This window comes from Cydia strobilella, chromosome Z (genome assembly GCF_947568885.1).
Source record: "Cydia strobilella chromosome Z, ilCydStro3.1, whole genome shotgun sequence".
Lineage (NCBI taxonomy): Eukaryota > Metazoa > Arthropoda > Insecta > Lepidoptera > Tortricidae > Cydia > Cydia strobilella.
The window spans coordinates 4758710-4784081 of record NC_086068.1 but is presented as its reverse complement, the minus strand read 5'-3'; the positions used below and the strand labels follow the sequence as shown (position 1 = coordinate 4784081).

The following is a 25372-nucleotide window of genomic DNA, read 5'->3' as shown; positions in this document are numbered from 1 at the left end:
ATGGATACTATGTCTATTTACTGTCACGCACTACTGACATACTAAAAACAAAACATCTGTCATTTGCAAAATTATCAGTATGTAATAGTAAAAGGCAAAATGCGCGTACGGAGCAACCATGCCGTTGGAGTGACATGGTTGTCGGTTATGAGAAGGACGAAACACTCACACCTAACCAGAAGCTTATTGCTGGCGTAGTGTCTGGAATCACCACCAGGTATACATACCTAGTCATTCAGTTACGGTACGGCCGCTTTCTATCACCGCACCGCTCGCCATCGGCAGGGTGTTCATCCTCACACCCTAGCACCTAAATGGTCGCGTACTGTGCGGTTTAAGAGGAATTTCCTCCCGCGTACGCTTCAGCTGTGGAATGAGCTCCCTGCCGAGGTTTTCCCGAGGGGCTACAGTATGAGGTTCTTCAAAAAAGGAGTGTACAGGTTTTTAAAGGGTCGGAAACGCGCGTGTAATATCTCCGATGTTGCAGGCGTCCATAGGCTACGGTAACTGCTTACCATCAGGCTGGCCGTATGCTTGATTGCCACCGACGTGGTATAAAAAAAAGACCGTTAAAAATTTAAAATCATACAGTATAAAACAGTCGCTTCGTGCAGTCTGTGTGTCCCGGTGTCGGTGCCGGTGCCGGTGCCGGGCCGGCTAACGGAAAAACAGTCATCTGTCGCACGCGTCGCCAGTTAGCGTTGCTCATACTATTTGTGACGTTTTCAATCAAAAGGTACCACATCGTCGCTTACCTTAAGCAAGAAAATTGCTTGTATGTTTATACGAAAAACCTGTCAGAGCGTCTTTATGGCAAGCGACAATGGTACCTTTGCTTGAAAACGTCACATTTTTCGTTATACCCGCTCACCCGCTCCGTGCAACGCGGCAGCTAGCGGACGCCCTATATTGTGGCAGAAGTTAAGCGGGCGAGGTGTTCAAAATGATCTTGACACGACTTTATTGTTAAGAGAATAACAGCGTGTCAAAGCCATTTTAAACACCTCGCCCGCTTAGCAACTTCTGCTACTGACTTAAGAATTTGGAGTTCGGTCAAATGTTTTGAGAGCCTGCAGTGAATAACGCGGCAAGCAGACAATGTGTAACATTGCGCGGAAATTAATATCAGGCACGGAAACTTACAGGCCGCCCAAAAATACGTTGACAAAGTTTTTTCTAATTATTTTATTAAGTATATGTTATATTCAATTTATTTTTGTCGACAAGAGGTGTTTGGATGCGTGGCGATTCACCACACCTTCCTCAAGAATCACTCTATTGATAAGTGAAAACCGCAAGAAAATCCGTTCAGTCGTTTTTGAGTTTATCGCGTACATACATATACAAGACGCGGCGGGGCTTTTACAAGGTGTAGTGATATTAGCAAATTCTTATATTTGTTAACTTCTTTTTCAGTTTTTGGATGCCATTATATAGTTATTTGTGCAACAAGAGAGAAAAGTTGGTTTTTCTTGCGTTTATTCGCTACGCTCAATATTCTAACTTAGAATCACTCGCTTCGCTCGTGATTCAATTATACAATCTTTCGCTTTCTCGGTACTCAAAAACTCGAGATGTAAAATAACTTTGCTCTTGTGTTACACATATAATTTTTCACCTCAGTAGTGAGAACATATTAAAGGTTTAAATGTATTTCAAATCACACAATAATACAGAAAAAAAAAACCATTTACAATAGAAGTATGAAGTGGCAGTTCATGGCCTTCACTAAATTAAAAAGCTACTTTGCTTCACTCCCTGGACACTCACTCTCCAGGGAGTGACGAAAGTAGGCTTGCTCGAGCTGCTGAGGTGAAAAACATATTCTGTTCAGGTTTATAACCCAACCCCTGGATATCGTGAAGGTGCGCACACAGCTTCAGGCCAAAGACAACGGATCGACATGGATCGGGCTCTCCTGGCGGATTCTCAGGGAGGAGGGCTTCACCACCTTCTGGCACGGACACAGTCTCGGACAAGTACGGACATGTTTAGTTTAGCCCTCATTTTATGCACAGCTCTACAGAACAATTCGAACGTGTACCTGACATCAAACCAATATTTTAATCATAATAGCAGAGCAGCTGTCACTCGCGCGTTCATTTCGCTTCTGACTTGTCCGTATAGTCTTCGTCTTCTCAAATGAAAAATTTAAAAATCCGTCCGCTATAAATAAATAAATATTATAGGACATTCTTACACAGATTAACTAAGTCCCATGGTAAGCCCAAGGATGCTTGTGTTATGGGTACTCAGACAACGATATATATAATATATAAATACTTAAATACATAGAAAAACACCCATGACTCAGGAACAAATATCTGTGCTCATCACACAAATAAATACCCTTACCGGGATTCGAACCCAGGACCGTCGGCTTCACAGGCAGGGTCACTACCCACTAGGCCAGACCGGTCGTCAATATATATTCCGTCGAAAGTTTCGCGCGGCGCGGCATATCTTTTGTATCCTTCTAATTTTCTCGCTTTATGCCCCTTCGGAGAATGTCTAACGGAACTAGCGCTGGACGGAAAGAAGAGGTTTGGTAGGGTTCCGTACCCAAAGGGTAAAAACGGGACCCTATTACTAAGACTCCGCTGTACGTCGTCTGTCTGTCCGTCTGTCACCAGGCTGTATCATGAACCGTGATAGCTAGACAGTTGAAAATTTCACAGATGATGTATTTCTGTTGCCGACAAATACTAAAAACAGAATAAAATAAATATTTAAGCCGGGCTCCCATACAACAAACGTACGGAACCATTTGTGCGCGAGTCCGACTCGCACTTGACCGTTTTTTTACGTTAAATGGTTTAAACTTTAAACCGTAATCGGTTTAAGTTGTTCGTAAATTTTTGGGGCTACCTAGCTTGTAAATGATTAATATCTGGGAGACCGAGATTTGCTCGGAAAACATAAAAGCTCAAAAATGCGCGTTTTCCCAGAGATAAGACTTAGCTAGATCGATTCTTCGCCCCTGAAAACCCCCATATAGTAAATTTCATTGAAATTCATCGAATTTAAACTGTTGTGAGACATACTAACATTGAATCATTTTACGGTTTAGACTCACTTGTTTTAGTCACTCGCGCGACATGTTTCGGAGAGCCTAGGTCTCCTTTCTCAAGCACTAATAGTTCGAGCAGCGTTCACGGCGACCGTGTATTGCGTACTGAAATTCATTGAAATTGTTAGAGCCGTTTCCGAGATCGCCGATATATATTTATACAAGGATTGCTCGTTTAAACTTTAAAGGTATTATAAGATTATTGTTTCAGTTACACTCCATCCTGTCGGTGGCATCGCAGTTTCACGCTTATGAAATAAGTACCAAGTTTGTCGAGAACTATGCCAGCCAGTACACAAGTCCCCAGTTCAAGTACTTATACTAATCTAATACATATACATTCTAACATTATACCACAGATTATATAATAGTTCTTAATTATACTTCAATGTCCGTCTGTCGGTCTGTCTGTCACCAGGCTGTATCTCATGAACCGTGATAGCTAGACAGTTGAAACTTTCACAGATGTTGTATATCTGTTGCCGCTGTAACAACAAATACTAAAAACAGAATAAAATAAATATTTAAGTGGGGCTCCCATACAACAAACGTGATTTTTTGCCGTTTTTGGGTAATGGTACGGAACCCTTGGTGAGCGATTTTTTTGCCGTTTTTTTGCGTAATGGTACGGAACCCTTCGTGCGCGAGTCCGACTCGTACTTAGCCGGTTTTTTCATAATATCATTTGCGTCAACCTGTGGGCGTTCTCAGTGTGGTTACTTAAATGCGTGTGTATGTGTAGGAAGGTGTTGCTGTTCATGTGCGGCATATTCGCGGGGTGCGCGAGCGCCACCCTGGTGTCGCCCATTGAAGTGATCCGCGTTCGGCAGATGGTCGTCAAGGTATTATGATTATTGATAGGTAAATTAGTTAATACTAATCCCTAGCTAGGTAGATATGGGATTTCCAGTGTCGATCGTTTCGATCTTGCCTTACTTTGCGGAATTCCATAGCGTGTAATTTTTTTTCCTAAAAAATCCATACCTCTTAGAGCGGCCACTTGCACCATTCCACTAACCCGGGGTTAACCGGTTAAACCTGGACCATCGTTACCAGTACAATTTGAGACTGGGTTAGCCGTTTAACCGCTTAACCCCGGGATGGTGCAAGTGGCCTTTAAGGTGCTGATAGACTTGAACGTTCACTTGTAATGAGCATTTTCGCGAACAGAAGAATGTGTAAGATAGAAGAAGAATAATTCGCCGAATCTGCTTAACCTGATCGCCGCCACGTCTATGAAGTAATATTTTTGTGTCCAGGCCCAATATGGTGGAGTTTTGCAAGGCGCGCGTGAAGTGTACCGTAGAGGCGGTATATTGGCCTTCTACGAGGGTCTAACTGCTTCGCTCATGCAGGTATGCTCAACGCTGTTAGGCCACGGACTGGACGCTCGCGACCGGCGGCGCGGAAAGCGGGGCGGCGAGCGGAGACGGAATATGGTGGAGTGTTGCAAGACGCGCGAAGTGTACGGCAGAGGCGGTATACTGGCCTTCTTCGAGGGCCTGACCAATTAGCTCATGCAAGTATGGTCAAAGCGCTGTTAGGCCGCGGACTTCACGCCCGCGGCGGAATTCTAATCGTTTGGCGTATTATTCTGGAGCAGAATTTTTGTATTTGAATAGCTTGACGATTTAACTATTATTTTTAATTTTATAAGTGTCAGATGTCGAAAGAAGCAAAATGTCGTGCCTTTTTAAATTTTTGTATATGATTGTTTGTTGTTAAAGAGCAATCGTTAACGCAAAAATAAAAGGTATTGATGCCATAGAGCGTTTCCTAGCAGCTGTTTTTCTCCAAAGATAACCGACATCCGATATCGGATCCGAAAATGTAAAAACACGGGGTGTTTCTTTGGGGTGTTTCGGCGTGTTTTGTAAAAAACTGTTTAAAAATCACCCATGACTGTATAATCTGATAAGCATTATAACCAGTTTCGTTGTCCCCAGATGGGCCCACAAGTGGGCATAACATTCGCGGTATTTCGTTTCGTGCAGCCCCTTGTCGTGGAATACCTGGATTATATGGAGGACGCTGGGCAAACGGAGGCTGAGAAAAAGGCGGCAAAGACAAAGTAACTTTTAATAATATAGGCATGGGCACTGAGTTGAAGTTAAAAAACCGGCCAAGTGCGAGTCGGACTCGCGCACCGAGGGTTCCGTACTTTTTAGTATTTGTTGTTATAGCGGCAACAGAAATACATCATCTGTGAAAATTTTAACTGTCTAGCTATCACGGTTCATGAGATACAGCCCGGTGACAGACAGACAGACGGACAGACGGACAGCGGAGTCTTAGTAATAGGGTCCCGTTTTTACCCTTTGGGTACGGAACCCGGAATATCAAGAAATATTAATTCTATGCCACGTGGATCATCATCGTCATCATCGACAGATCATCGATGGAGCCAAACCCAAAGATTGAATTGAATACAATTTAGTAAATAATATAGGTCTTATAGAACAATTTAACACTGATCAACCTAGTCTCACACCCACAGTAAGCTCAATAAGGCTTATGTCCTGATAAAAATCCTGACATCACCCTAAAAATCCGGACATTTCTTGTAACAGAGATTTGGCCTAGCTTGAACGAAGCCCCGGCGACGCGCTGCGCTCTGCGGTGTACTGTATCGTGAGGTCTTTCCTAAAAATCCGGACACTTGCCAAGTCCGGCCGCCATCCGGACAGAGGTTCAAAAATCCTGACATGTCCGGACAAATCCGGACGTGTGGCAACCCTAGTTGAGGGTACTAGACGACGACATATACAATACATTCTAAATACTTATATACATAGAAAACATCCATAACTCGAGAACAAATATTCGTGATAAACACACAAATTACCAGGATTAGAACCTAGGACCTCCTGACTAGGCTAGGAGTACTGAGTAGTTAGTAGGCTAGTAATAACTAATGTATAATTTCGCAGGCAGCTTCTCATCTCATCAAGTATCGCAGGCTCGACTGCCGGCTTCGTCTCTAAAACGGCGACTTACCCGTTCGACCTGGCCAAGCGAAGACTTCAGATAGCAGTAGGTAATCTTTTTAATATCTGTCGAATAGTCCACTGCTGGGCAAAGGCCTCCCTTCTTCCTTTCCACGTATCCCGGTCTTGACCCGTCTCCCACCAGTTCCTGTCAAAGGCGTATAGGTCATCTCGCCAACGCCGTCGAGGTTTGCCACGACCTCGGGTTGGATTTTGTGGGGCCCAATTAGTTGATTTAGCCCACAAGTCATCTGGCATACAGCAAACGTGTCCCGCCCAGTCCCACTTCAGCTTGGCGGCTGTTTCAGCCACGTCAGCTAATTGAGTTTAGGAGCGTAGTGTAGTGTTTCTGATGCGATCGGTCAACTTCACGCCGAGAATACTACGCTACATGAAGCGTTGAAAAACCTTGAGGGTGGATTTCTAAACTTTTGCCAAGGACCAAGTCCGTGCTCCGTAGGTCAGGATGGGAAGAATACACATGTTTATGAGCTTTCATATACCTCTTCTTTAATTTGCTCTTTCATAGACCAATAGCTTTTCCAGGTACTTTCGGTTCGTCCTGCGACCTCCTTGTCCTATCCTGCCTGGAAAGAGACTATTTGACCTAGGTATATATGTATTCATGGACATATGACATTTCTTCTCCATCCACTACCACTTTTCTTATTAGGTTGTTAGTCATGAGCTTGGTCTTAGACATGTTCATTATTAATCCCACCTCAAGGCTTGCCCTGCTTAGGTCTTGTAGCATGGCGCCGAGCTCCGTGGCTGAAGATGAAAACAAGACATGTCATCTAGCCTAAAGAAGCCTCTCGACCCCAATTACAAAGAAAAACCGCAAATCGATGTACAGGTTAGCCGTTTGGCACACGCATACTAGAGGTCAAAACAAAATTTTTGAACCGCAGTTCCTAAAAAAAATTCCCGTAAAAAAAAATTGTTTTTGTTTTGATAGTATGCGTGTGCCAAACGGCTAACCTGTACATCGATTTGCGGTTTTTTAATTCGAACGGGTTACACTAATCGGCGAAGCGGAGTTTTGTTAAATTTTTATTTAACTAGGTGGTTACACATTATTTGAAAATGTGATTTATAAGTTATTAAGTAATAATTTTTTTTTGTATTTTTAATGAATTTTTTAAGTAAAATTCAAAAATCTTACGAAAAATCACAAAAAATTAAATAACAATGTTTTTCTACTTCAAAACTTATATTTCAATCACATGTTCAAATGGTGTGAAAACAGATACTTAAATAAAGATCTAAAAACTAAATACTGTTTGACATGATGCCAACGGCCACTTTCTATCACCGCACCGCTCGCCATCGGCAGGGTGTTCATCCTCACACCCTAGCACCTAAATGGTCGCGTACTGTGCGGTTTAAGAGGAATTTCCTCCCGCGTACGCTTCGACTGTGGAATGAGCTCCCTGCCGAGGTTTTCCCGAGGGGCTACAGTATGGGGTTCTTCAAAAAAGGAGTGCACAGGTTTTTAAAGGGTCGGCAACGCGCGTGTAATATCTCCGGTGTTGCAGGCGTCCATAGGCTACAATAACTGCTTACCATCAGGCGGGCCGTATGCTTGATTGCCACCGACGTGGTAAAAAAAAACTTTTTTGGATTTCATACACATTAAAAAAATAAAACAACATAAACTGAGCACCCCCTTGTCCTTGTAGTTGAGATAAAGTTACTAAACTAAGTGTATTTATCAGCATAATAAGAACAACATAAGGGGGTGCCCCGTCGGAAAAAAAAAGTTTTTTTGAAGCACCCTAGTGACCATAGGTACTTTTTGATAAAACAAGGCAACCTAATTGTGTTTGGGGTTTTTAGAATTGTCTCGATGAGTACTAGTTGATGCCTGTGGAAAGAAAAGTACAGTTAGCGATAAAAGCTTGTACCAAGTGATGTTTTTGCAAAAAATATATTTTTAGACTATCTCTAATAGATCTGATGGTTGTATCCAATCAGGTTACATCATTATATATTACGCACCGGTAACATGCTTTCTCGGCCAATGACAAAATGACAATAATTTCACAGTCAACTTCATGTCATGTTTCCGGCCGCGTAACCGGTTACGTAAAGTGGAGTTATGTTCCGCGTATCTTGGTAATTTTATTTCATTTATTTGTAATGGAATACATACATTCCGGGGGCTTTGTGGGTTTTTATAGGGTCTCTAATGAAAAAACAAGATAAAACAGAGAAGACCGTTAGCGTGAGCAACGCCACAGATTATATAATAGTTAACGCTAACTGACGCGGACGCGTGCGGCGGATTTTACCTACAATGGCACCCGGGTGCGCGTGCGCCTGCTCCGTGCACCCGCGCCAGCTAGCGGACGCCCTCGAAATTCTTAAAAACTAAGTTCAGAGTTTTCCATTACTGCTAATTCTCAAATTGGGTTACCTGTTACAGAGCCACAAGCCAGACCCTAAAGTGAAGACACCGGAGATGTCAAAAAACCTTGTCAAATGCAGCTCGCTGATGAGCTGTCTATTGGATATGGTCCGCAAGGTAGGATGGATCCTTGGCATCCCACACGGGCTTATGGCTTCTCTCTTCTGGGCCATCGCCCAGCGCTGGACCAGCGAGAGGGCCATGCGATGGTTGAGAGCACGCACTATGTAATGGGCCACGTGTGCATCTACACGCTACTACGCACCGTTCCTGGCCCACTACCTTTGATGTCAACATTTGTATGGCGTTTAAGTTTTATTTTAAGCTAGGAAGTTAAAACTTCGTGAGAAGGTATTATATTAAAAGATAAGAAAATTAAGCGTGTTTGGAAATCCATCCCCTAAGAGAGTTAAAAAGGGGATGAAAGTTTGTATGGGGATCAAGTTTCATTTTAAGCTAGGGACTTGAAACTTCGTGAAGAGGTTCCCTATATTAAAAGAAGAAAACTAATTTCAGCGTTTTTGGAAATTCATCCCCTAACGGGTTAAAATGGGGATGAACGTTTGTATGGGGAACAAGTTTTATTTTAAACTTGAAACTTGAATTTTAAAGAGAAAATATTTTAGTGCTTTTGAAAATTCAGCCCCTATTAGGGTTAAAAAGGGGTTGAAGGTATGTTTCGGTTAATAAATCCACGCGGACGAAGTCGGGGGCAACTAGTATCATAATATATTTTACCGAGCAATCTGCGGTCGCTGGAGTCGCTAAAGATCTTGGTTGTCATTCACTGAGCCAGAATCGCTAAGTAATACCGTTAATGGAGTCATACCAACAATTTGCACAAAAGGTTACGGAGGATCGGAATAGGTGGCGCTGGCTTATTCTAATTTTAAAGGTCTTGGTCTTTTAGAGAACATACGAGCGCTGCGAGAAGAGCGCTGGTGGCCTAGCGGGAAGAGCGTGCGACTTTCAATCCGGAGGTCGCGGGTTAAAACCCCGGCTCGTACCAATGAGTTTTTCGGAACTTATGTACGAAATATTATTTGATATTTACCAGTCGCTTTTCGGTGAAGAAAAACATCGTGAGGAAACCAAACTAATCTCAAAAAGGCCTAGTTTTTCCCCTCTGGGTTGGAAGGTCAGATGGCAGTCGCGTTCGTAAAAATTAGTGGCTACGCTAATTCTCGGGATTAGTTGCCAAGCGGACCCCAGGGTCCCATGAGCCGTGGCAAAAAGCCGGGATAACGCGAGGAAGATGATGATGGTCTTTTTGAACAGTGTGCCACAATATTTTACTTTATTTTGAAGTCGCCCTGTACACAAACTATTATAAGTAGGTAATAAACTTAAGTAAAGCCCCTCTTTCGTGTACTTGTAGTGGTTTAATTTTTATTTTTGACACCTATTCATGCTCAACCTTTATGACAATTAAGTTTTAAGTGGCCATGGATTAGTCAAAAATGTGGCAAAATTTACGACGATAGTGGACGACCGCTATCCATACAAACTCAGTCGCCATTTTCCTCGCTGAATATTGACATTATGTTTTTTTTTTTCTTTTATAATTCATTGTATATTAACCATAGCTATGCCCCTTCGTTTAAGTATTTGCGATTTCTTTATTATTATAAGAGTTAGGAAAGAAAAACAAGTTCTATACAAATTTTTAAAAGCTCGTAACTCTTATATTATTTAATAAAACCGGCCAAGTGCGAGTCGGACTCGCGCACGAAGGGTTCCGTACCATTACGCAAAAAACGGCAAAAAATCACGTTTGTTGTATGGGAGCCCCACTTTTATTTTATGCTGTTTTTAGTATTTGTTGTTATACTTAGCGGCAACAGAGATAAATCATCTGTAAAAATTTCAACTGTCTAGCTAGGTATCACGGTTCATGAAATAAAGCCTGGTGACAGGCGAACAGACAGACACACAGACAGCGAAGTCTTAGTAATAGGGTCCCGTTTTTACCCTTTGGGTACGGAACCCTAAAAATAAGAAATATATAAAAAGGGCTGTTCTTAATATCCCTACATCAAATAGCGTTAAAATATTTCCTATAATGCTAATTACCGGAAAGGAAAATGGGGACCACGTTTGTATAGAGAATCGGTCACGTGACTTCATCGCTTTTCGTCTTAGGGCCGATACGTACGGACTGCAACCCGACTGCAATTTGTATGGGAACTGCACGCCAACTGCAACGTCGGCGTTCAGTTACCCCTTAAGCTATACCTTCGACTATGGTCAAGTCTATATGTTGGAGTCTCCCTATATCGACGCGGAATCGGCAAAAGTCGATAGAAAAAACCTTTATCTGCGCAATAAGAGCGAAAGAGGCGTCGGCGCATCCGCAGGCGTCGGCCGATGCGAGCCGCGCGGAATGACGACTTTTTCGCTCTTACTACGCAGACATAAAGGTTTTTTTTTCTATCGGCGCTTGCCGATTCCGCGTCGATATAAATATGTAGGGAGACCCCTAAAACTGCAAATTTCAAATACGGTCAATTAAAACAAATACAAGAGTACTACATACAAGAGTGGCTTTACATTTCAGGAGGGCGTCTCCGGCCTATACGCCGGTTGGGACGTGTCCAACTACAGAGCTCAGGTGCAGAGCGTGGCCGCGTTCACGACTTACGAGATGGTGTGCTACGCGCAGCGCGAGTACTACAATCGCGCTATCTAGTGTTGGTGATCTCGAGTCTTTGGAGGACTCTAGTCTTACCGGTCAATTCGAACATCGTGATAATTACTAGATACGAGATCTAATAGATACAGGGATCGTTGACGGTATAACTTAAAATCAAAATATCACGTAGCATTCGAAATATTTATTTGATATTGTAGAATGGTATTTAGGTAAGGACAATGAGTTATCAGATCACCTAAATAAAATGGAAAAATATACATAAACAACCGAGATACCGAAATTGAATACCGGTTAATTTGTATGAAAAATATACCGGTATTCGATCCCTGAATAGATACGTTATAGTTTAGTTCTCAACTAAACTATATTAGTTCGATTCGAGAAACCAATTGTCATTTCACGCTACAATTATTGTGACGTTTTAGGATATCCATTAGATATCCATTGGATGTATAAGTAATATATATCTTAAGCATATCTTAAAGAGATCGTTCAAGAGGACATTCGGAATCGCGGAAATGTCAAATTTGACATGACTTTCTTAAATATCTCGTTATCGTTTCTGTTTTATAGCTAGTGGATATCTAGATCATTGTCCGAATTGACCCATTAGACTCGAGTAAGCAAGACTCGATTAAATTGTTGAACCGTTACCGCATACTTCACTTAATGTCGGAGCTAGCACACCGGCTGCGCGTGTGTAAACGTCGCGCGAGAGCTAAAATCAAAAATAATTAAGAAGACATAGATTGCTCACTCCATACATCAGTTTTACTGTACTGCTAAATATGTTTTGCATTCACTGAATGGGGTTGGCCGGTCGAAATAATTAGCAGATGGCGCCAGCATAGCTTGCCCCGTCACTCCCTAGAATTGTGTCAAATTTTTGTTTTTTAATGCCTTGGATGCCAGCCATTTAAGACAAATCTCATAGAAAAAGGGGCAAGCTATGATGGCGCCATCTCTGCAAACCTTTGACAGTTGCCAACCCCATTGTCATACGTCAACTTTTGACAATCAGAGTTACCGCAAAATGTATGGAGCTGTACAGCGCCATCTCGTTTACCTGTCAAATTCGAATCACGAAATTGTCTTAGGTTTTACGCATCTTACTCAATCAATGTATCTTTGATATACCTACGCGTGCGTTAGATATAGGAATAGGCGGGTCTATGTACGAAAATTTTCGTGTTTAGCGTCCTTACTTTAGTAATAGGGAATATTACGCGAAACTCTGCGTAGGGGGCGTCACTACCACAATCTGAGGGTCTATCGCGAAACAAGAAAATCGAAATTTCATTATCTAACATCTCTGTCACTCTTGCATATTAGAGCAATAAAGAGGCAGATAGCGAAATTTTGGATTCGCGTTTCCCGGTAATAGGTCCTCTGTAGACAAACGTGCGTGTAAAAACTATCTTATGTCCTTCTCCGGGACTTAAACTATATCTATGCCAAATTTCAACTAAATCGGTGCAGCGGTTTAAGCGTGAAGAGGTAAAATACAGATAGACAGACTTTCGCATTTATAGTATTACTAGCTTTTGCCCGCGACTTTGTCTGCGTGGAGTTAGTAATTTGGGTAGCTTATTTTTTATCCAATCTGCTTTTTATCGATTTCCCATACAAACGTCCACCCCCCTTTTCACCCTCTTAAAGGATGATTTCTGGGATAATAACTACCCTATGTCCTTCCCCGGAACTCAAACTATATCTATACCAAATTTCAACTAAATCGATTCAACGGTTTAAGCGTGAAGAGGTAAAAGACAGACAGACAGACACACTTTCGCATTTATAATATTAGTATGCATGGATATATGGATATTAATTAAAAAACGGAGTCGATTAAAGACGAACCCCAAAGACTCGAGAAGTTATTACCAACTGAGCCATCAGATAAGGCTGTGTTCACATTACACGCGGATCCGCCGTGATGTGCGAGCAGGCCATCTCTATATACGTGCATAGCGCTCTCGCTCAGACACTGGTATTGTTGGAATTTTCTGAGGTGCTTTTTTGGGCTTAATCTTTTACCCTTAATCTTTTGAACAAAAGGTGCCTATTGTTTCTTTTATGCAGCGATGTCCTACTATTCCGTAATAAGTGATAAGTGAACGGTCACAAGCTCGTTCAAATTCATCACATAACAATAGCTCATATTCATAACAACTCATCCGGAGATAATACGATTTGGGTAATGTAGGACGATAGACCGCCTGTGGGCGGTCAGCCAGGTAAAACAGATGAGCTGTCACATGAATTTGAACCAAATAGGATGTTAAAATTGCTTATTAAACGGCTTCATTCCCGTTCACTTATGACGGAGCGGTAATAAAATAGCGATAGCGAAGTGACGTTAGCGACGTCATAATGATGTAATAATGACGTAATTGTGGCGTCATAATGACGTCGCCGACGTCATAATGACGTATAAATGCTGTTAGGGAAAGGGTAGAAGCCCAAAAAAAGTCACCTCAGAGAATTCCAACTATGAACCAAAATGTTTGCTTCAGGGCGGCGTGCGTGGCATGTTTACGGGCTGGAGCGTCACTGTCTACAGGGCGCAGTTGATCAGCGTCGTCACGTTCACGACATATGAGATGATGTGCTACGCCATGCGCGAATACAACGCCAGGGATACAGAATAGTGTTGGTAATGTCTTTGCGAGCGCTCGTCTTTAATCAACTCTGTTTCTAGAATAATTAACTTCAGGGTGTAAAGTCAGGAAATTAGAAGGAAATTATTATTCACGACGACGGGACTTGATCGCGTAAAATAAGTATAATAAGTTTAATGTGTTTTAGAAGGAAACTAACGGCGCGATTCAGGAAATGATTTAGAGATTCACTAGATATGAAATAGTAAAGATATGTGACGTCCCACGGGTAAAGGTACCTTATGGCGGTTGGAGCTTACGCTATTATTAACACCGCTCCAATTAATATTGGATGGCGCTTACGTCGCATAGCGCCGCGATAATTCGCGACGCTATGCGACGTAAGCGCCGGCTGCAATAAGGGACCTTTTGCCGTGAAATGTCCATATCTTTACTATTTCATATCTAGTAAATTTCTAATTCATTTCTCGAATGTAAGACGTACAGCTTCTACTTCAATTGTCAAATAGTGTACTATACACGGTGGCTAAAAAATATGTGCATTCCCGTTGCCAGGGAGGTTTTGGGATTATACTGAGCAACTTTTACTATGGGACCAACCACGAAATCGCGAAAAAAAGTTTGGCTGTTTCATACATTTTTGCAAAGTTTCCATCAACAACGCAACAACACTGACATAGGTACACGGTGGTTTTTTTTTAAAGTTTCGGAGGAAACTGAATGGCAGTTTTTTTTTTCGAAATGGGGTACCTACCTTATCAATAGCGTTGTTGTAACACGGACATTATATTTAAATCCACCAAACAATTGAAAACTTGATTATCTCCAAAAGGGAGTCAATTAGAATACAGGTTTCTTTGACAAAGTTACTGAATTTAAGCTCAGAAATGCATCCTTGAAATTAACGGACTAAAAAAACCGGCCAAGTGCGAGTCGGACTCACGCACGAAGGGTTCCGTACCATTACGGAAAAAAAACAGCAAAAAAATCACGTTTGTTGTATGGGAAATTTCAACTGTCTGGTGACAGACAGACAGACGGACAGACGGACAGCGGAGTCTTAGTAATAGGGTCCCATTTTTACCCTTTGGGTACGGAACCCTAAAAAACACCGTGTATAGCGTTATTTTTTTAATCCCACATCATCACTTACCATCAGATGGGATCGTGGTCAAACGCCTGCCTATTCAACATAAAAAAAAAAAATTTTTTTTGTTCATAACCTGTTTTTTTTTTCAGGACGGCTATACGGGCATGTACACCGGTTGGGCCATTACTATATGCAAAGCACAGGTGACCAGTGTGATCATATTCACCACCTACGAAATGGTTTGTTATGCGATGCGGGATTAGTACAGGAGGAGTATTATACAGGTTGGCAAAAAATAAATGCTTTCCCGTTGCCAAGGTTTTGGGATTATACTGAGCAACTTTTACTATGCGACCAACCACAAAATCGCGAAAAAAATTTTACCCTCCTATAATAAATAGACCAGCCAAAATGTATGAAACAGCCAAATCTTTTTTCGCGATTTCGGAGTTGGTCCCATAGTAAAAGTTGCTCAGTATAATCCCGAAACCTCCCTGGCAACATTATATAACATATTTTTTAGCCATCCTGTATAGTGCAATTAGTGCACTACCGCTTCTCCGTACGGTCAAGGAATTTTCAATACCATTATGTACCTTGTCACAGTGATATTAGTATGAGGTCCATATCGACTTTCATATTGTTTGTCACTGTGACATGGTACGAAATGGGAGGGAAACTAAATTTTTTGACTGTACAAATGTAGTCCCCAATTTCCTCTCTGGATATTGACTTATTGACGATATGTAAAATATTTTTACACGATTTGATGTATATTATTATACATAGCTATGGCGCTTCGTTAGACTTTTTAAGATTTTTTATTATTATTTCAAGCTGGAACCAAAATAATGAGTAGGTGCGTACAAATTATTAGAAGCTAACTTTGATAATAGTTAAAAAAAAGTCAAACGAAGGAGCATAGCTATGGTTTAAAGGTGTAAGTGCTTAAAGCCCGACCAGAAATATATGATTATTGTCAATGTCAAGAGGGCGCTGTTATTCTCATGTATGTGGTGACAGTTCAGTTTAGTATGAAAATTGTAGTTGCAATGAAATCCGCAACATGGCGCGTGATCATATATTCCTAGTCAGGCTTTACATCAAATTGTGTAAAAATATGATTAATAATGTCAATGATGTGATTCAGAAATGAAAGTGGGGCCTTCGTTTGTTTGGAAAAGCGGAACTAATGGAAATTTTGGTTCCCATTTGGTTCCGTCTGGGAATTGTTGTGTATTGTGTAAAGTCGCGCTAGATACTGTATATAATATTACGACCCTGTCAGTATTTGTAGAATGTGTATAATAAATTATTTCATCTTAAATTTTGTTTTTAAGATTTTATCAAAGATAGATATAACTCCGTAATAGATAGATACAGTCTAAGGAAAAAACGTGCCTCGAAAATCAAGAAAATTTTATTCTCGTTCAGAGGGCGCTACTAGTTTTGGCCTACAGTCGTATAGATGGCGTGTTAACCGTTAGGTTTCGTTTGTTATTTAATAATTTTAACGCATATCAGTGAAAGAACATGGGTCAAAATAAAAAAACTAATTAATGCAAATAAATTTTTTTTTATCTATATTTAAATACATTCTATCGTCTTTTTATAAATCTTCATTTTCAGTTTTAAAGTGTGTCGACAGATAGCAGTGAATTTACTGGGGTTACAAAATTTACTATGACAGTAGTACCGCTCTAGTATAAGTTACTCTATGGATTTTATATATAGTTTATTAAAAAGTCATGAACTTTTACTAAAAACCGAAGTGCGAGGCGGACTCGTCCACGGAGGGGTCCGTACTTTTTAGTATTTGTTGTTATAGCGGCAACAGAAATAATCATCTGTGAAAAGTTCAACTGTCTATAGTCTATACTATCATGGTTCTTGAGATATAGCCTGTTGACAGACAAACAGACGGTACGGACAGACGGACAGACAGACAGACAAACAGTAGAGTCTTAGTAATAGGGTCCCGTTTTTACCCCTTGGGTACGGAACCCTAAAAAGCACTGGGACATTTTTTTACCGGCAGTGGGCCATTTTTTGACGATGCAGAGAAGCAAATAACTTACGCCGTCACATATTATTCTGACAGTATATATAGGTATTTATATATAAATTTGAGACAAAGTAAGTAGGGTCAAGGCGGGAACAGTGGCTCAACGCAAACAGTGGCTCAGTTGCCCAAATATTGCTGTACACTGTAGCACCCTTACGTGTTAGAATAACCATTGCTCGTCCATTTGAATTTTTTCGATTAGGTACAGTCAAGGGCATAAATATATATACATTCCCAAAGTTTCAAAAATATGTGTACGCTACACCTTAGACAATGAGGGCTATCGTTTTTTTGCTCACCAGTTGGCGCCTCTGTTGATGGTGGTCCAAAAGACTATAGAACAGCTGTCAGTCATTGAAGTGACAAGTGACATTTGACATTTCGAACTATGGAAAAGACCACCATCTACACTAGCGCCCCTAGCGGCGAATTCATACGCGTTAGCCCTCATAAAGTCGTGTTTACATATTTTTGAGCCATTTGTCTGTATCGTTATTTGTGCCATCGACTGTACTGAACTACTGAATGTTTCTGTTGTATTAGCAGGGAAGCAAATAGCCTCTCTCATGTTGGAAATGTTGGAATTAGGTTGAGTGAGCCACTGTACCCGGTTATATTTTTCCGAGTCACTGTTCCCTCCTCGACCCTAATCCATATAGTGTGCCGACGACGGCGAAGCGTCGAGGCTAGCGAAGGCCGAAGGCCGAGCTCCGCGTAGGGCCGAAGGCCCGAAGCGTCACACGAGAGGGGGAAGTTGGAGCTTAAACACGACCCAATAGTAAAAATGTCTTGACAAGCTCACGTCGGGCCTACGGCCTTGTGCCGAGGTTTGCTCGAAAGCTGCAGTATGGGGTTCTTCAAAAAAGGATTGTACAGGTTGTTAAAGGGGCGACAACGCGCATGTAACACCTCTGGAGTTGCAGGCGTACCGCTACGGTGACTGTTTTACCATCAGGCGGGCCGTATGCTTGTTTGCCACCGACGTAGTATAAAAAACAACATAGTAAAAGTAACTGTTAGTAGTCCGTCTAAGCTAACTGCACCGACTTGGACAGAACAAAGTGAAGTGCCATTATATATGTCATATATATGTCGCATTTTCAATGACATTTGACATATAGTTTGTCAAAGGACTGTCTTATTTCAAACATAGACGGAGACAATCATACTATCTGTATCTTACACTAGTACTAGCACCCGAAAGAAAAGGATGAGTATAGTTTTTTTTTTTGTTCTTATTTACTGCCAATTTGGTTTGACCAACTATAAATGATGAGATTGGTCCGACTCTATTAGTCCGACAAGAAATTGTAGAAAATTATTGAGGGCGCCACTTCCGACGTACCTGTCACATTTTTGACGTAAAATGCTTAAACATGGCAACAATTTAGTATGGAAATTTTTTAAGTTCCATTTTATTTAATTTCTACTATTTTATATATACCTAAAGTCAAATTTCTATTAAGTAAATTATTGTTTTTAACGCCACCCTCTTACTTTGCTTAATTTAAATCGGCGTAAAGATGGCTTAGACGCTTAGACTGACTAATTGGGATAATTTTAATCATGAAAGTCTAGACTGGATCAATAAGTATTTATATTATTTTCCGTCTTACAAGCCTTTGTTAAAAATTTTTTTTTTCTAACAAGCAGAAAGTTCTTTTTTTTTATACCACGTCGGTGGCAATCAAGCATACGGCCCGCCTGATGGTAAGCAGTTACCGTAGCCTATGGACGCCTGCAACACCGGAGATATTACACGCGCGTTGCCGACCCTTTAAAAACCTGTACACTCCTTTTTTGAAGAACCCCATACTGTAGCCCCTCGGGAAAACCTCGGCAGGGAGCTCATTCCACAGCCGAAGCGTACGCGGGAGGAAATTCCTCTTAAACCGCACAGTACGCGACTATTTAGGTGCTAGGGTGTGAGGATGAACACCCTGCCGATGGCGAGCGGTGCGGTGATAGAAAGCGGCCGTTGGCATCATGTCAAACAGTTCTTCAGAGCACAGCCCATTGTACAGTCGTACAGCGCGCCTTTGGACTGAGTCGAAGGGTCCAAGCTGGCATCCAGGTGCTCCTGCCCAAAGGTGACAGCAGTACTCCATATGGGGTCTGACTTGCGATTTATATAGCAGGATAGGGACAAAGGATTATCAACAGCATCGAGTAAAAGGAGCAAAATCTCTATGTAAACTCCTTCCTTTTGGGTATTCTCGGCTCCGTTCGGCTCAGCATTGCTGCGAGCAATTATCAGGATTGATACAACTTGACGTCCCTTTGCTCAGAATAATGACTAAAGCAAAGAAGCCGGGCAAAAATAAAAGCTTGGTAAAAGATATCGTATTCACAACACGTTATTACTTTTTGTCTATGAGTGAGTGAGACAACAATCCGCAAGTTCTTTCGTTTTTTTCAGTATTGTCATAAGATAAACTGAGGGAAATGTCAAATGGTCCTATGTGGTTCTATAATATAATCCAGCCAAATAAAATATATGTTCGTTATTTCACAGGTAGGTGACAACTGTAACAACTTGACATAGTCGTATTATTTTAGTTGAAATATTCCGGGATGTTTCAGCGGTCATCTTGGTTTATTTTAATTATATTGTTGCTACTCCTGAAAGATTGTTGGAAAACGTGCTGAGTTTTTATTTGTAATGGTTTGAAGTTCCCTTTGTGATAATGTCTTGTGTGATCGAGGGCTGTAAATCGCAAACAGGAAGAAAAGAAAATACGCACTAACCGATAACCTTTAATCGGTGAGTTTTGTTCAATTTTGAAGAAATTAATTTATAGGACCTGACCCTAAACATAGAAATCGATATGTTGTTTGTGTAATTATTACTTGCATTCAAGTCTATATAGATTTTTGCATATATTTTCGAACTTTTCTGCTAAGTATGAAAGGTTATATTTTTGGCATAGTGATGTATCGACCTCAGATCAATAACCTATCGACGTTTACAGCTTTCTTATAGTTTGGCCCAGGACTGTCTCATTTTAATTGATGAGTACAGTCAAGGGCATAAATATATATACATTCCCAAAGTCCCAAAAATATATGTACGCTCAGACAATAAAATCGTGTTCACCTATTTTTAAGCCATTTGTCTGGATCGATATTTTTGCCTTCGACTGTACCTATAGTTTTCTTTGTTCTTACTTACTGACAGATTGTGTTTGCCAGACTATAGTATATACTAAAAACCGGTCAAGTGCGGGTCGGATGCGCGCACCAAGGGGACCGTACTTTTTAGTATTTGTTGTTATAGCGGCAACAGAAATACATCATCTGTGAAAATTTCAACTGTCTAGCTATCACGGTTCATGAGATACAGCCTGGTGACAGACAGACGGACAGCGAAGTATTACCCCAGTAGCATTTATACGTCATTATGAAGTCAGTGACGTCATTATGATGTAATAATGCCGTCATTATGACGTCGCTGACGTCATTTTGCTACCTGGGTAGTAATAGGGTCCCGTTTTTACCCTTTGGGTACGGAACCCTAATAAAAAAGACATTAATGATCATTTATGAATGTTCCTTTTATTAATATTGTTGGTCACAAAACTCAACTTTTTATTTCAGATTTCCAAAGGACGAGGAATAGGGGATATTACTGCAATGTTCTGCCACCAGAGTGCAGCACTAGCTTTTTTAGTGCACCGTAGAGTAACTTATTCATACTGTACCTTTAACAGGTTTTTGACAAGTTTTCAGGGGACCTACCGGAAAACTCGAATCCGAAATTTCGTTATCTAGCTGCCTCTTTATCGCTCGAATACGCAAGAATTACAGAGATGTTAGATAACGAAAGTTCGATTTTCTTGTTTCGCGATAGACCCTCAGATTGTGATAGTGGCGCCACCTACGCCGAGTTTCGCGTAATGTTCCCTATTATTAAATTAAAAAAAAATATTACACGAACGTTTTTTTTTTTTCATTTCCTATTTGGTACATGACTAGAAACTATACTTAGTCTTTTAGCATTAGAAAAAACGGTAAACCATTTCCACGTGTCTTTTTATTGACAAGTTTTATTATTAATATATTTTACTTATGAAAGCAAAATTATGTAAATGATCGTATATTATATTTGTTGTGACTTATTTTCAAAGTGTTTTTTGATAAAACGACACGTTAAGATCGCTCGCCTTCTTTCTAATGATAAAAAAACGAGAGATATAGTTAGACGGTTCTGAGTGGTAGACTGCAAATGAGATAAAAGCTATATTAGGTACATGCATTAATCCTCATATCAGGCAGCTCTTTGATTCCAAGGATTGCATAATTTTTATACTTTTTAATGATTTTTAGAATATGAAAATTATAAAAAGTATAAAAGTTATGCAATCCTTGTATTCAACGAGCCGCCTGCTACAGATTTCTTGAAATTGCCGCGTTTTTTCAGGTTCAACTTTCATTAGCCAGACTATTATCAATTTGCCAATTTCGTGATTATTCTTTTACACGGCACATAAACTTATGCATATTTTATCGATATAAAAAGTCGACACAGTTACATCCCTAGCAAATTATCAAACTTATGACACCGTACGTAAATGAGAAATAACAAGCATATATGCATCTCTTTTCGGCACATTATCTAATTCGTAAGGAAGTAAAGTACGGATATACATATTTGCGAAGCATTTTTGCCCGACTTCTATGCTTTAGTCATTATTCTGAGTCCCTTTGCGTGCACGACCACAGATAAGATAATGCCTTGAATTTTGACAACCCTAAATAGCCGAAAGCATGGATAGCCGAAAGGGAGTGCCATATATTAGAAAGGGACAAGAGCATTCGTCCCTGAACCGCTGTCAAACTTCGGTTTTGTAAAAACTGTAATAGATGTCATATATTAAAGAAAAAGTGACGAAGCCCTCCAGTGGTGAAGGCCGGATTCGAACCGGCGTCTTTAGCTATCGCGGCTAACGCCATGAACCCCTAGGACACCCCGCCACGGCGGTGCCCGTCCGAATTTCTCGACTATATGCCATCTTAGTAAGACTAGGCTAGGATTATTTAATAAAATAATTGTATTTGTTCTCAAACTTGTTCGGTTTTGTAGTTTCCTTTCTGTACGGTAGTACTATTATTTATTCTGTGGCGTTCAAAATAGCTATTACCAAAGAGTAAAGTAAGTATACGTATAGCTATTACTCGATGAAATCTTGTCAAAGTTGACTTTTAGTAATTTTTGGCAGTCAAATACCCAAACCAAAGTATCGTAAAACTAACTAATTATAACAAGCAAAACAAATTTTTTGTGATGTTACATTCCCGTTTCTAAATAACTCATCAAATCAGGAGACACAAGAATTTACTGAAAAATGCCCAGGTGAATGAGTGTAATAGAAATTATATTAAGCCTACTAAGTGTCCCACTGCTGGGCAAAGGCCTCTCCCCTTGATTTCCACGACTCCCGATTTGGTGTTTCCTCCGGCCAGTTGTTCAGGAAGCTGTCCAGGTCATCCCGCCATCTCCGTGTGGGCCTGCCCCGTCCACGCCCCTCTACCGGCATCCACTTGGTTGCTAAGCTAGCCCACCTCTCCGGATGCATGCGGTGGACGTGACCGGCCCAGTCCCATTTGAGCCTAGCGGTTTTCTCGCCTACGTCAGCGATGCCGGTTTTTGAGCGCAGCGTGGTGTTTCTTATGCGATCAGCTAGTTTAACACCTAGAATGGTGCGCTCCATAGCGCGTTGGCAAACCTTCAGTTTGGACTTCTGGATCTCTGTGAGTGACCAAGTTTGGGCGCCGTAGGTTAGAACAGGCAGAACACACATGTCAATAGAAATATTATTATTTAATTTTATTCAAGTACAAAGTAATACAAGAAGTATTATATGTTAGTAGGGTGCTCGTGGGCTCCACAAAGAGCTCAGCACCGGTATCATGGTCGCGTTTTTGTCACATCATATCATGCTTCACTTTCGCACTTACGTACTTGTTAGAGTGTGACAGGTATGGTGACAAATGATAGACAGCCGTCCACCTTAGCCCCGCTGGAAGCGGTTGAGGGAAGCAACGGGGGATACCCGCGTAGGCAGCTTTCTCGCGTTGGGGGCTACCGTTTTTGTGCTCACTAGTTCACGCCATCGTAGATGTAGGTCCAGAAAAACAGATCTCGAAATTCTTCTATGCTTATTTTTATAAAATCAATACGTTCTTACACAAAGGTATTTTAACGTCTAAATGTGCCATTATTTCAACCTGTTTAATTTTGCATACATTTTAGTTGGCACTTTTTTAAAACCACTAACATTTATTGAGCTATATCTATTGTTTACCATGATTAATCAAAGATGGACAAAGATTTACCACAATTATGAATAAGGAGTGAAAATTCCCGATAAAAAAATCTTGAAACCCCGAGGTGCTCACACGAGAGCGAAACTATGCGTAGGTGGCGCCACTACCACAATCTGAGGGTCTATCGCAAAACAAAAAAAACGTAATTTCGTTATCTAACATCTCTGTCACTCTTGCATATTCGAGTGATAAAGAGACAGATAGCGAAATTTTGGATTCTCGTTTCCCGGTAGGTCATCTGTAAATAAACCGCCTTGATGCATCAATGTCACATTTTATTATCTCTGAAAACTTGTTAAAAACCTGTTAATGGTACAGTATGTATGTAGTTACTCTATGGTTTACTAAAAAGGCTAGTACTGCACTCTGGTGGCAGAACATTGCAGTAGTATCCCTTATTGTCAATGCTTTAGTGTGTTCAGATATTTTTGAGCACCTCGGCCGCTCCGATATATCTGATGGCGACTACATTCAGTGTAAAAGCCTCCATTGCCATGATCATTGATGGTTTCAGGTATTGCTTGTACTGCGAACGAATCAAACACTGCCACAGGAAAAGGTTTTTTTTAATAATATTTGGCCCGATTTATATTTTTTTGTTGATATTTTTTTGTCAGATTTGCGTAAATATTTTTATTTTATAAGATTTTTTTGATATAATTGGTCAAGCAAATCTTGTCAGTAGAAAAAGGCGCGAAATTCAAATTTTCTATGGGACAATATCCCATCGCACCTACATTTTTTTTTTAATTTGCCGCCTTTTTCTTGTGTCTTCCGCTGTGTATTAAAAACTAAATATAAAATACCTCCCCAAATTTATCCGCTTCGAATGGCGTGATCTATACACTAAATGAAATCAAAATCTGACGAAAATGAAAAAAAACGACAACAAAATAAAAGCCCATTTAGTTAATATTTTAGGTGCATGTTTTTTTTAACATTACATATCATATCAGATTTATCAAATACAAACGAAGACCTGTTTCGTGTAGACGGAAAGTGCAAAAGAAGAAAAGGGCACCCACTCGGCGGTTACAGCACAAACTGAGGTACGGAGAAACCGGAGGTATGTATTTAAAAAAAACTGAATAAAAAAAATCTTAACTCATTTATTGACAGGCAACAAAGTCCCAGGTCCCTATGAATTTAATCGTGCACATTTTACGTAACAGCTACTGGGTCAATCTACAAAAATCTCATTACCTGGCCATACCTATTCTAGAATTCCCAGGGGCCCATTTCTCGAAGGGTATTAGTCTAGTATTACTAGTGTGTTGCCATGGTAACCCATACGACTTGACAGTTCGTGGACTAATATTATTAGTCTAATACCGTTTGAGAAATGGGCCCCTGGAGATGCCGCTTTATTAGCATCTCACCCCCGGGCTGGGGAAGCCCATTGGGGGGGTGGTATGTGGGACTCGCTTCTCCCGTACATCCTCTGCTAACCAGAGGATGGGGAGGAGAATACCCACTAACATCCCCTGCGGCGTCACCCTCTCAGACGTTGTATGGGGGCATCATGGGCTCGCGCATTCATTCTTCCACCATGCCCCCCGAATCCTTACTATTTACTACGGTGACGCAATGACCCAAAGTGAGTCGACCTCCGTTACCAGATCACGCCATGCCTCGGTCTTGCGATGGCTCTCGCCAGTCGCCATTGGCCGAGGTTTTTTTTTGGTTATTATTTAGGAATTTAGAGAGAGACCTCTATCATATCCATAGATTGACGCCGGGATGTCCCGAAGGGAAATACCGGGGGAAAGAGTGAGATGCCTGTGTCCTGAAGGGACGCAGGTCTTTACCCTTGTGGGGTGTTAGTTGTTAGTATGTTATTGTAATTGTTGTTGTTTGTTACTTTGCCTGTTAGTTTGTAATTCTATATATCGAGGGGAAGAGCGATAGAGTGAGTGTATGGCTCGTTGTAACCAGAAGTCATGGACGGTGCTAAATGTTTGATTGAGCAGCCGCCCCCGCTGCCATTTCTTGCGACGAGATAACCTGCGGATCAGTAAAAGTTAGGGGTACACCCACTAGCGGATTTGTTTTTAATTGTTTTGCTAGGTTATTTATGCGTTCGATAGCCAGTCTGGCATCCTCGTCGGTCAGGTTGGTTGAACAGATCTTGAGCAACTACGTCGTTCCA

The 25372-nt window shown here is 41.0% G+C and overlaps 1 protein-coding gene and 1 long non-coding RNA gene across 3 annotated transcripts in view; both read left to right on the top strand.

The window, feature by feature from the left end:
• The window catches only part of LOC134754503 (uncharacterized), a 300790-nt gene that overhangs the window by 274407 nt on the left and 1011 nt on the right, over positions 1-25372 (top strand). The gene's annotated exons all lie outside the window — the stretch shown is intronic.
• Positions 52-23782, top strand: LOC134754385 (mitochondrial thiamine pyrophosphate carrier-like). 2 transcript variants are annotated; one of them, XM_063690687.1, is made up of 10 exons: positions 52-217; positions 1835-1979; positions 3282-3382; positions 3813-3912; positions 4330-4425; positions 5017-5141; positions 6001-6103; positions 8486-8584; positions 11025-11188; positions 23738-23782. In XM_063690687.1, the coding sequence occupies exons 1-9, from the start codon at positions 135-137 to the stop codon at positions 11154-11156; spliced, it is 984 nt and encodes a 327-aa protein (XP_063546757.1). In that variant the 5' UTR covers positions 52-134; the 3' UTR covers positions 11157-11188; positions 23738-23782. The 2 variants fall into 2 exon arrangements, with proteins under 2 accessions (XP_063546757.1, XP_063546758.1); XM_063690688.1 differs by lacking the exons at positions 11025-11188; positions 23738-23782 and adding an exon at positions 14981-15102.